The following is a 13,388-nucleotide window of genomic DNA, read 5'->3' on the forward strand; positions in this document are numbered from 1 at the left end:
GGGGGGGGGGGGGGAAGAAAAGAAGAAAAAAAAAGACAAATCTAAAACTACTAGCTCATTTTACTACAGTTGATACATTATTAAAAAATATGAAACATTACTAAAGACATTCTTAAAGACTATTTAAAAAAACTGTTTTTATAATGTATAAATGAACAAATTCAAGTGACAGAAAAATACTCTTGTTGTATTTACTTAAGATTTTTAAAAAGGTAATTCATACAAAAAGGACACACTGTTGAGAAGCTATTTAGAAAGTAACGGTATATTAACATTGCAGAGCATTTTTTCTAAAACTATTAAAAACTTTAATGTAATAATTGTCCTATTTAAGTCAATCTTGCATCATCTTGTTACTCTCAACATAATTCAGTGTCATAATACTGGTTCATAGATGTGTACAAATTCATTACGTGACCAAACACAATGGCATTCTTTTTTCATATTGCAATATAATTAATATTTATGCAATACAAAAGGAAAAACCATATGGAAAATGGTGACTTTAAAAAGATGCTTTGGTCTGAAAAAAAATGAAGTAGGTTTAGAATTAAAAATCAGAGCCCAATGGTTGAACTGAGGCATATTTCCATCTGTTATTAATGTTTGAGTTACATACTAAAGACGAGATTGTTCATCAAGTCTCTCATGTAATATGTTAGTAAATGGGATTTTGGTTAGTAATTTAATTGCAAAAACTCTATTCATGTAAGCTCCCAATTCATTTAAAATGAGCATTTACAGTGGTCTGAGATGAATTAAAACAGTTAACAACACCGAGGAGTATTTCTTTATTTTATTAGGAAGTGCTTATATGAAAATTTATTAACATAAAATGGAAATCTCTTCTACTCCATTGTGGGCAAACGTAAGCCTTTTTGTTTTGTTTTGTTTTGTTTTTTCTTTGCCACTTTCTTTTTTACAATATTCTTTTCAAGAAATGCAGAGTTATTTTTATTGTGCTACTAAGAAATAATTTTAAATTATTTTATATTTAATATATAAATAAAAGATGTGATGTCTGTAGCTAGGGAATGGAATAAAGAATTCTGAGTATTATAAAGTGTGATGGAAATTCCAGTGACCATTGTGAAAATGCTCACAAAGCTTATGCAGAAGCTACTGGGGTCATATGCTCTCACAGGGCTCCACCACGGTTACTTGTACTGGGTTTCACTAATGGCCTGATAATAGGGGAGGGGGAGGTGGGCCTGGAGGTTCTCCTAATACTTCATAGTGGTGTGCGTGCGACAGCCACTGATTAATTACTGCCTTGTTCTCAACTCACACACTAGACTACTGAGCAGCCCCGTTTGTCTCCACAATTGTTTTATAGTTACAGAACACTGGCTTAGAGAATACTTTAAAGATGTTCTAAAAGATTTTTAGATTCTAGTATAATTTTCAGTAATACTTGTCTTAGACAATTGAAATGTTGATTGTAAAATATTACAAAGATGAAAAAACACAGATTTAGGGAACTCTTCCGAGGATAATATGAACATTTCACCTTCAATTTCATTTCAGACAGCAAAAATACACCATATTGCTTTCAAAAATATAATCATAGTAATCACCTTAAAATATTAGTACATATTAAGTTATACCTATGTTTTCATTTGCTCCCTTTGCTATCTCCTCACCCTCTTTCCCATTTACACACATAAGTGTCTAAGGAGGAGGCCTCCTGTAATTTCAAATACATGGAAAAACTACTGCAACTATTAGCAAAAAAAAAAAAAAATCATTTCACTTTATATGAATATCTCAAAGTACTTCATGTGCTTCTATGGAAACAACTCTTTCTGAATGTCAGCTTAAGCTTCTCCAGATGATTTTTCTCAAAGTCTCCCTTTTAAAATCATCATGCCATTTATTATCTTCTTGTAATATAGACTGTTACTTTTGTTTCATCACAAACTTCTGCCTGTTTATTAGCAGCCCTGCTACTACTATCAGATGACATTTGTTTTACTTAATGTACATAGTTTTAGAAAAAAAAAATTGTAGAACTGCTATTACTGCATTATATGAAAAAATTCCAATGTACATTTAGCTGACACTGCATCAGCTGCTATTTAAACTGGGCTTAGCTAATGGACTTTTAATGTCAGCGGGGTTATGTGCAGTTACTGGCTATTAGCAGAAATGGCTCCTTTCTATAAAAATCACTTTTCCTCAAGTGTGTTGTTTGAACATTCCTTTCCCTAATTTAGTGACTGTCACTGAATGCAAAACAAACTCAAGTACTCTGGAGTTCACTGTTATCTTTAAGACCCTCTTTTAACCTTGCAATTCAGCATTAAATGGCAACGTCTCTCATTAACATTTAGATTTGCAATCACAAAACTTTGAGAGGAATTATTATTTACTTTGCTATTCTTAACAGTAGACTATATATTTTGCTATGAAATCCCTATGTTATATGTGTCTGATAAAGAATATTCAAAATACTTTTCTGAATCCTAGGATTTATTTGCATGGCTTAAAACGCCTAGCTCAAAAATGCCAAGTGATATGAAAACATGACAATAGATACTATATATCTATATAAATTGGTATATCATGTAAAATTTGTACATTAATATTATAATATTGAATATAAACAAGGAGGCATATCATCACCATATCCTCAAAGAAATTCTGCATATTCTTTCCTTAGTAACAACCTCACTCCCTCCCCTTTCAATTAACTTTCTTCATCCATTTAAATAGAGCTTTTAAATGGACATAATGGATAATCCTGGAAATAAAACCACCAATATGGCATCTGAGGGAGTCCAAAAAAATCAAGCATAACTCCATTTGATTAAGAGGTTAAAACCAACCATCACTGGATTCTGGTCAGGGAAGAATAACACAGCTGACCTCTTCTTCCATCAGCCCATACAGGAGGTCATTTCACATAGGGTGCTTACTAAGAGAATGTTGTCCCTCTGAGGGAGCATCCAGAAAGAGAAAGAGAGTCATGAAGTGAATAAAGGATTTTACCCCTGCATGCATGAAAGTGGACATTCTCCCTTGGTCAATGAGTTATAGTCCACCATAGAACTATCAGAAAAGAACAGAAGTTCTCTACACATTTGAAACAAGTCAGTGGAAGTGGAGATCACTTGGATGACAGGAGAAAAACTTGTTTCTATCATATAAGCCACTTCACTTATGAGGTAGAGGCATCCCTATTGTACACCAGGGAAATGACTTAGCAATGCATCAAGAGAAAGGTAACTTTTTGCAGAAACATAAGATAATTTTTTCATAAGAAACATAAGATAATTGAAAATGGATGATTAAATCTGATTTTCTATTCATGAATTTGTTTTATAAGTAAAAAAGTATGTTTTCATTTGTTTGATAGGTTCATTTTTTATTTTGAGGATATTGTCAAATCTGCTTGAAAATGAACTTTCACTCCTAAAACATTCCAAAAGGTACACACACATGTGCGTGCGCACACACACACACACCACACACACACACACACACAAATTGGCACAATCACATCTGCTCACAGAGAATTACTCCTTGCAATTCTTTGCTTCACTAAGACATGGCCTAAAAATACCACCCTAGAAAAAAATTTCATAGTTACTTAATTCATTTCAAAATGACATGTAAATCATATCTAGTAAATCCAGTAAAATGACCTCTTCTCCTTTCCACTGGGAAAACATATCCACTGTTAAAATTTTCCCAACCACTTCTCTACTCTTTTTCATATAAGTAAAATATAAAATTTTTCACTGTGGTCCTTTTAAATCTATGTAGAAATATTGCATGTTTAACTGTAAACAAAAAATAAATATATATATGTTTTAATCAATACATAAAAAAAGACAGTAATACCATTTTTATATGTATTATAATTCTCTTAAAAGATAAACTACACTTATGCAAATCCTTTTCAGGGGAATGAATGTCTCTAAGAACATTCTAAGGAAACATTACTCAATTTCTTATGAGCAGGTGAGATTTAAAAAATAACATTGGCATTGTTATTAATGACAATGTTTAAGAGAGTAGCTCAGCAAGTGGCAGTGCACTTCACAAAGACCACTGAAGGATATCAGTATACCATGGATTTAATTCTAGATATTTCCAACACATACACCCTGTCAAACTGGTTCAAGAATATCCAAGTTCACTTCATGTAAATAATTAACTTCTTAAACATATAGGCCTTTAAAATACTTTCCAAATTACTTTGCTATGTTAATTGAAATAAGTGCAAATCAAGACTTATTTAGATAAGTCTCGAGTCAGATAATATTAAGTGTCAAATAATATTAAGATGAAGAATTGATCTTAGATCTCTGTCCTGGATAGCACAAATAATGAATCATTCGAATATGCCTGTTTCCCCTCAGATTCTGAGTTGTTTTCCACCACTCTGCATGTTCTGTGAGTGATGGCTCTGATAGGCAGGGAGAAAAAAGTCTTAACTTCCTTCAATTCTTAAATTTGATCCCTACCTAACAAATTTTTAAGTCTTTCATCATCTCATGGAGATCCAGAGTGAAAAAGGAAAGTTGCTAAAAAACAAAAAAACCATAATTACTGTTTTATTTAGAATGATTTCAAGATTGCTACTTGCTAAACTTGAATACTTCCACTGGGTGGCTACAATGTATATATTTGGGCAAGCTTTTTATTTAATGAAGATATATCATGTTGCTTTTACCCAAAGCTAAATCTCAATGTTAGCATATATCACCCAGAAGTGAAATGGCCCTTATTTATTTCATTTTTGCACTCCAAGCTTTGGTTGTGATACTGGTAGTAATTTTTTGTTTGTTTGCTTTGATTAGAGATAACACAGGTCTCTGGAAATCATGTATAATAAAACAACAACAACAAAAAAAGCTATGCTGTTGTCATAGACTATCATTTTTAGTATGTGTAAAAAGTTAGAGAATACCATCTGTTACGGAGTATTCTTTGATCTTGTTCTTAAAAGAACTTTTTAGACTCTTAAAATTCTAAAAACTGATGTTATAACTTAAAATATCAAATTTAAATACAAGTAAAAAATTAAAATTCATATGGAATAGAATTTTAGAATTTGCTCCCTTTAAATTTAATCTCATACATGAATTTTCTTTGCTATAATTATAAGTGGATATTATTATACCATGCACCCTAATATATTGTAGTAAACTTGCACTGAGAATGTTTATTATAATTAATTTAAAAGAATTAGCTTTCTACACAACTATAGAAGGATACCAACTAGTTCGATATACTTCTATGCTAAACTATTATGTTATTACACATATTAATTTTCTTAAGTTTGGGAGGGAAAACTACATTTTTATTCATGGAAATATTTTACCTTATAATGGACTGCAGATACATTTTAATATGAAAGCACTGGTCTGTTTTTATTGGAAAGGAATGTTTCTATGTAAGGTTTTTCTTCTCAATAGTGAAAAAAAAAAGACAATGAATTATACTCAAGTTGAGGCAGTCCATGATTAAATAATCAATTAAGACATTGACTGAAAATGAGAAATGTTAGCATTCATCAATAAGCTCGTTAAACTGTTGCAGAGCTTCCGTTGTTTAACATCCTTAGTTAGAAGAGGACATAATATGTGTTCATTTACATGAGGCATTTTTATAGCTTTCATAATTGCTGAGAAATGAAACTAGCCACAGAATTCACATGACAAAATGATTAATGAAGGTAAAGCCCCCTATCCACACAACATTTTTTAAATAAATAGGATTGGTAACTCTGGAGTTAAATTTGATTAATCAATATCATCTGTTAACATGATTATTTTGAACACTGATATTTAAAATGAGAAGTGTAACAGGCTTGTCAATATAACTCAGTTTCCTGGGGTTCTCCGCATTCTCCCATCACTGTGCAGTGGTGGCAATGGGAAGCAGTTGGTTATTTAATTTACAGAGGGCACTCCCCACACGTAGGCGATTTCAGATGTTACGTTTCACTTTTACAAGACAACACACTTTTGAGTCACTGCTCAATGCTAATAAAAGGCACACTGGTGTAAGCACAAGTAGCTGCATATTTGGCACTTTGGAAGCTTTAGCTCACTTTCTAAATTACAACTTCAGTTTAAGTAATGCCATGGTAACTTTAGTACTATGGACTCTGTGCAGAAGGCTAGATGTGTTTTAAGTACCTATAAAAATCTGTTACATTTATCTGTGTATCTGAAAATATCATTATATAGTCCTGAAGGAGCAACTTTATGAAGAATGTCAATGTTCAAAATGAGAATCCATGTTACGAATTCAATCCAAAACGTTTTTATTTATTTCTCAAATTATAGCTCAATATTTTGTAATATTTTGTTTATAAATGTCCCAAAACTTGCAGTATGATATATTTTAAGTTTTCATGAAAAGGCAGAAATTATTCTAATAGCTCCAAACAAGTAAAGAAGATTTTTTTAAATTTTCTATTTCTGATCTAATTATAAAAGTATTAGTATAAAATGTTATCAATTAAAATCTCTATAAATTTTGAGGTAAATACTTACAACAATAAAAACAGTAAATTACCCAGTTACTAGATTTCTATTTGAGAACTGGAAAAAAGGAAACAGTAGTGTTTTGATATTGTTCAAGGCAAATTTATTCTGTTTCAAAGAATTACCATAAAAAATAGCATTGAGTTTCTGTGAATAAAACATTCTTGAACTTAATAATACTAAAACAATATCCAAATCTCAGATTCATGCAGCCCTCCTACACAAATACATAAGCAATAACAAATACAAATAAGTAATGAAATCAAAGAGTCCATACATAGATTTAAGGAATCAGAGGGAGGAAGAGAGGGAAGAGGAGAGGGGGAAAAGGAGGGAAAGAAAGAAAGAGGGGAAGTGAGTGAAGGGGACAGGAGAAATGAGGAAAGATTTAGGGCTAAATGCAGAACCAGGCTATCAATAATTTAGAGCAGAACGTTAATTCTGTATAAGAAAAATCTGCCTTAAAAATGCTAAGTAACATAGAAAGCCCTGCATATCCCTAGTTTTACCTTAAAAATTTGCCAGAAAGTAGTGTGCAAAGAAATAACAATAGTTGTTTATTGTTTATATTTAATACAATTATAAGTAATTAAATATGTTTTAAAACATATATTGCATATATTAATGTTACCTCTGCTGTCATAAATTCTACCAAATTTTCTATTGCAAATATAGTATGAATAAATGAAAATTCTGGTGAATTTAAATGATAAACATTTGTACTATTAAACAATTTGATTATGTTCTTAGACTGTGTACTTTCATCCATTTCATTTTAAAGAAAAACTGTTGACATATATTTGCACAAAGGGCTCATTTTCTAGGAACCCTTATCAGAAAGCCTGTATATGACATTTTGTTTTGTTTTCTGTAGAAGTCTTTTTTATAGATTTATTGAAGACTCGTCTTAAATATTTCTTGTAAAGATACAAAGTCAAGGGTAGAGACTGTTGCCAGGACTTAACTGGCAGTGACATGACATGTGCTTGTTTAGAACTGCTAGTGGGTTCATTTTTCCCAGAGAATATAGAAAGGAAGAAAAGAGGCTAAGAAATAGAGTGAGACACCCACAGGTTGTCCAAAGAATTTGATCCTGTTTAGAAGTCTGCAGTGATCTATTTTGGAGTGTCTCCTTAGACAACTCCATTTCTTACTTTTGGAAAAGCAGCTCCCACAGTTATTCTCATTTTAAGTTTCAAAATTATTGGTCTTTAATTCCTTTAACATCTTGGGCTTTGCTGGTGTTTTAGAGTTGGAAGCCAAGGAATCATATTTACTTTCTGTGAGTTAAACACTGCTCTAGCTGCTTCATATGTATCAATTCATTCAATCCTAGTCTGACCGATACCATATATGGTTCTCATTCTACATGTGAGGAAACTAAAGCACAGAGAGGCTAAATATCTGATCCATGGTCACACAGCTAGAAAGCTTAGAAGCAGGATTATAAAGCACTGGTAACCACTTTGCTAACTGATAAAATGGGTATACACTACACATAGCCCTTAGCTGGTCCCTCCCCAAAGCAGGACAAAATACATATGAAATCTAAGGAACATACTGTTAAGATGTAAACAACTTTAAGAAAATTGCTTCCATCTAAATCACCCCCTTGAGTTTCTCTAAGTAGAAACTTTGGAATTCCCACCACCAATCAAATCAGAATCCTGGCCTAACCTATGTTTACTATCTCAGATGTCTAAATCCAGAAAATACTATGCCTGTGACTACTGTTATATTTCAGAAAGTGAATTATTCTTGCAAGTGAATTGTACTATATATTTGTAAGCCCATCTTCTTGAGGTCTCATTCAACTCTATGTTCCTAAGGAACAGCACATTGTCTGGGAGAAAAGTGTTATGAGAAGTACCTCTTACACTATATTCAAGTCAAAGGAGCTAATAAGTTTTTAATGTGTGGGAACATGTGAATGGGATTGTTTTTAACTGCCACAAGTACAAAAGTCAAACTAAAAAAAGATGTAGGCCAAAGCTGCAAGGCAGGAGCACTGGCTCAGTCTCCACTCCCACCATTTTCCCTACTCTTCTCCGGAAGTGGTTGCAGCCTGTAATGTTAATGTTTCTTCTGAGAGTGACTCCCCCTGCTGCTCCAGCAAAGCCATGACCTGAATCAGAGAAGTGCTAAATGCAGTTAAGGCCTAATAGAGCATACTCTTGCTGTTTGCACTAATTGGAGACACTAGCATACATTAGAGAACAGTTATATTTAAGTCTCAACAATAATTCTAAATAAGGTAACAGGGTTTGCCTAATAGAGCTGATGCCTCCTTCCTATCATTAAGGGTTTGCTAAAACTAGATCAGTATAAATTTTGATTAAAAGCAGTTCCCAAAGTCCAATAGTAGATACTCCAAAGAACCTGTCTTGTTTAAATTCAAATCCTCTATATCCAGAAAACAGAAGACCAGGGCACGCACATGTCTATTATGATCTAATGATTTCTCATTTATTGCAAATGCTTAAAAAGTTTGTTCCCTGAAGACAGTTAAGCACTTTCTAAGCCATAACACATAAAATTATTTTTCTAAACAAAGATAAACTAACATACTTTCTCTTATTGAAAATTTCCAAAGTGAATTCATGAATCTGCCCCTAGAATGGAAAAATATATGGTAGAATTGTAATGAAACTCAGTTGTTTTCAACACCAGTTGTCAATTTGTTCCACACCAATATGCATAAAAGCATGAAAGTATTCTTTCATTGGAAGAAGTGTAATATTTGTGGGTTTTTAAAAACACCATAAATTAAGATAACAGAGAATTATTCCAATCTGTTTTGAATCTTTAGTAATTTTCAATTCTGAGTTCGGAGGTGTTAACACTCCGAACATAACACTAGTTGGTGCTAGATAAGCAGCACATCAATACTGTGTAACCTAGATAAAATGCATTTGTACAACAGGAGGGCACTAATTCAGAATTACACAAATCAGAAACACACACACACACACACACACATCCATACTTTCACTCACTGGGCTGCCTTTACTAGTAAAATCTTTCATTCTTGGAATCAGAAGCACGGCAAATTCCCTGGAGCTAGGAGTTCCCAGCAATCCTGAATGAAACAATTAGAGCATAGCAAGAAAGAAGAAAGTTGTTGCCTAAAGCCTAGAGAATTTCCCAAGGACCTGTTTAAAATGACTGCTGTCGGTCTTTAAACCACAGTTACAAACTCAGTGCACTCACAAATAACATCCACTCTGTTTTGCTCTGAAAGACCTATTTTTTCCTTGGCTATCTCCAAAGAGACATATATTTTCCAAAGCTTCTAATTTTTTCCAGCACTTCTACAACAATGGATCAAAAATTTAATGTTTTTTTGGTAAAGTACTTAAATGAACTGTTCTATTTTAATTGCACATTCATAAAAATACTCCACTCCAGTCTTTAACTCATAGAACAAGGAAATCATAGCTTGAGGGCATGGGCTGTTCTAATGCAAAATGAGTAGACCTGAGAAATATTGAAGGAAATGGATGTCTGACTGCCAGCCCACTGTAAATATGTGATTCTGAAAGGAAAGTGTTAATGATGGTTCAACATTAAATTGGCTGGGATAATAGGTAGCAGTGATGGGGACAGTAGCTTATGGTAGAGTTTGGTGCTTTCTGTTTCTTTTGATACCTAACAGAACACAGGAAGAGCTGATGTCCTGGAACATGGAGAATAACAATCATAAAAGTGGTTGTGGAAGCATTTCACAGGACACATAATTTAAGAAAAAAAAAATCACTGGAAACTGAAAGAATTAAATGAAGTAAATGGAGAACTGTGCATAGAAATGTATACACACCACAGAATACACTTTCTTTTTCGAGTTAAGATCAAAATAACTCTTGAATTGCCTGGTCTATAAGAAGAAAAAGTGCAAGAGGAAAACACTCAAGTGTATCTTGAGTGTCTTTTCTTTTAATCTCTTCTCCTTTCTTCTTTCAATATCAATCCATTTACTATGTCCTGTTTGATTATCTTTATTGATCCCTTTTCTTCCCAGTCTTTTTAATTGGACTGTTGTAAGCTCTCAGCAGGCATCCTATCTCCTTTTGGCATCTTTGGAGACTTTAACTTGTCCTTTCCCCAAATAGTTCTCTCACCATGTCCCATGCCTGGCCACCCCCATGGCTCAGTCCTTTGTGCGCCCAATAACAGCAGGCGAATTCCATAGGGAGTCACGCGGTTGATTCCACATCTATTCATCAGGTTGCTCACTTAAGCTTCCAAATACCTTCCTCTAAGTATCCTGGGCTACCGCCCTGAGAACTTCTTACCAATTTCAAGAAATCTATAACAAGAACCATATGATTCCCAATGGAGATTCCATGGTAAAATAGATAGATGAGCTCTGGAGGTATGCATAAGAAAACCCGAGCAGAACCTCGGGGATGGGAGGCATCTGGCGAGAAAAGGAAGGAAGGATTTATGAGCGTGGCCACTTAGCAGGGCAGCAGGAAAATTTACACCCGAAGTAGCTATCTCTAATTCACAAAGCCTTGCTAATCACTTACCTCCCCACCCGGACCACACTCGCCTTGCCTAGGCACTCCACTCCACCACTACCTTCCCCCTCCCTTGCCCCCAGCTCCTCTTGCTTCTCACAGATCAGATGGAATGCAGACGGGAAAATCCAGTGTCTGAGCATCACCCGGGAATTGGGGCTACCTCCTTGCTTCCCCCAGCTCTCCAAATTTGGAAAGAAGTATAACCAAGATGTGTATGAGTGGTGTGTGTGTGTGTGTGTGTGTGTGTGTGTGTGTGTGTGTAGGAGAGATCCCTGAATTGCCTCTGAATGCTGAATAGGCTTCCTTCCACATCACCACCACCCACTTTCAGAAAAAGCTGCTCTGCTTCTCCAAAGCCAGCTATCACCACCCAACTGGGCGAAAAGATCTAAGTGGACTATGTTGGAGTGTAGGTTAGGGGCCCAGATGACCTGAGAGACTTTGGTAAAGGCAACTTTGGCTCTTTCTTCCCCTTAAGGCTGGGAGCTGTCGCCACCACTTCAAACTCCGGGAACAAGAAGGGAGTGAAGGGACCAGTCCCGGGGTCTCCGCTCCTCCCTTATCCACCCACAACTTCCAACCGCTGTCCTTCCAGCCTGGCTTTGCCCAAGGCTCCGGACACTTATTTTAAATCTCACACGCATTAAATTAAAATGTCGCGAGTTATGAACTGGTTGGCTACCTCGGGGAGTTGCAGATTTGGATTGAACAACCAGCCTATTCCCCCAGAGCTCAGAGGTTTTAAGTTTCTCTGGCGCCTGGTGGGAAGGAGATACGAAAGGGTAAGAGTGCAGAGGCAGGCACACCAGTGGCCTGCCTCTGGCTGGGAACGCAAGTCCGGCCGGGCTATGTTTCTCCACAGCGCCCCAAGCAGCAGCCAAGGGGCACCAGCGCTTTTGGGTCCTCAGCGGTAATGGACACATTTCCTTAGCTGAGATGCAGTGAAGGCTGTGCAACCCCAGCTACCACACAGCGCGGGGAGCCTCTGCCCACCATTCGCATCAGGGTGCATCTATGTCAAACCACACAGCCACCCGTACCGAGAGTCTCTTCAAACCTCTGTGTGTACACTATGCAACAACGTGCGCGTGCGGAGCTGGAAGTGCAAAACACCCCCGGCTCTCACATGCACAGAGACGGATGCGTTGTCCAAACCCCGTGCGTCCCTGGTCCATCTTTGCCCCTTTCGGAAGACAGATTAAAAATCGCAATAATCAAAGCTTCTTGACTAGTTGGGAAAGTGGAATATAAAGTGGTCTCCAGTTGAGAGCAACGAGGTAGACTGAGGAAGCCAGAAGAACTAGGGAAGAAGAGATGTAGAAGGAGGGAAGGAAGAAGCGAAGGGAGGTGGCCGCTTAGCCTGGCGGACCCCCTTACCTTGAGCGGCTGAGCCAGTGCCGCTGGCGCTGAGCAGGGCCAGGGCAGGTAGCACGAGCATTTGCAGCACGTATCCTAGTCCCAGTCCGCAGCGGGCCGCTGTCGCCCGCAGACCTTTCCTCATCGTCGATAGAGGTGTGCCGGAGGGAACAACACCGAGAGACGCGCAAACAGCGGAGAGCCCCACTGGGCAGCCGCTGAATCCGTGCACGGCGAAGCAGTCCCAAGAAATAACGACAGCCAAACGCCACACTCCACTTTCTTCAAGGGCAGGGGCCAAAGGGGGTGGAGAGGAGACGCCGAGGAGGAGTTTGAAGGTTCCTGTTTCCCTGTGCCTTTCCAACTGACGTCTCCCGCGAGCGACTGCTCTGCCCCCACTTGGGAAGTCCAGGGAGGCGCAAGACCGCCACCTTCTCGGCTCCCCTCAGCAGCAGAAGCAGCCGCAGCTCCGCCGTGCGCCGAGCATGGACTGCTCTCCGGGTCCCTTAGCCTGTGAGGAACACACACAGGCACCAGAGGGTGGGGGAATGTGGGGAAAGTGGGAGGAGAAGGGAGCGGACCGAAGAAGCTTGGGCACGGTGAGGCGCTCCCGTCTCCAATCTCAGTGGTCTCGAGCAAGAGAAGAGACGCCCCGATTGCCGGTGCTGGGTGGCCAAAGAGTCACCTCCTAGAGTGGGACGCACGGGTACTCGGAGGCGCTTGCCGCGCCAAGAAGGCGTGGAGGGCACAGCCCAACTCTGCTGGGGGTAAGCGGCAGCGGGAGCGCGCCCGCCCGCCTTATGTAAGCAAGGATGGAAGGAGAGATGCACGCCTAGTTGAGAAGGCGGAGACCGCTGTTGGTTTATTCACTGGAGCCAGGGCAAGAGACACCTGGGGGCAGAAGCGGCCGCGGCTAGGGGGAGCGCTCCTGCCTCCTGCGGTGCGCCAGACTTGGACTCTGAGAGCGCAGCGGGCGCGCCCCGGGCCACTAGGCTGTGTCCAGTGG

General features: G+C 37.8%; 1 protein-coding gene across 2 annotated transcripts in view; it reads right to left on the minus strand.

The window, feature by feature from the left end:
• The window catches only part of Unc5c (unc-5 netrin receptor C), a 344,358-nt gene extending 331,174 nt beyond the window's left edge, over positions 1-13,184 (minus strand). The window contains exon 1 of one of the 2 annotated variants that reach the window (XM_048813645.1): positions 12,404-13,184. In XM_048813645.1, coding sequence (XP_048669602.1) covers positions 12,404-12,527 — 124 coding nt within the window. In that variant the 5' untranslated portion in view covers positions 12,528-13,184. The remainder of the gene's footprint in view (positions 1-12,403) is intronic. The other variant, XM_048813646.1, reaches the window with a different exon arrangement.
• Between the last annotated feature and the right edge of the window lie 204 nt (positions 13,185-13,388).

The sequence above is a fragment of the Marmota marmota genome, unplaced genomic scaffold (genome assembly GCF_001458135.2).
Source record: "Marmota marmota marmota unplaced genomic scaffold, marMar, whole genome shotgun sequence".
NCBI classification, from domain to species: Eukaryota; Metazoa; Chordata; class Mammalia; order Rodentia; family Sciuridae; genus Marmota; species Marmota marmota.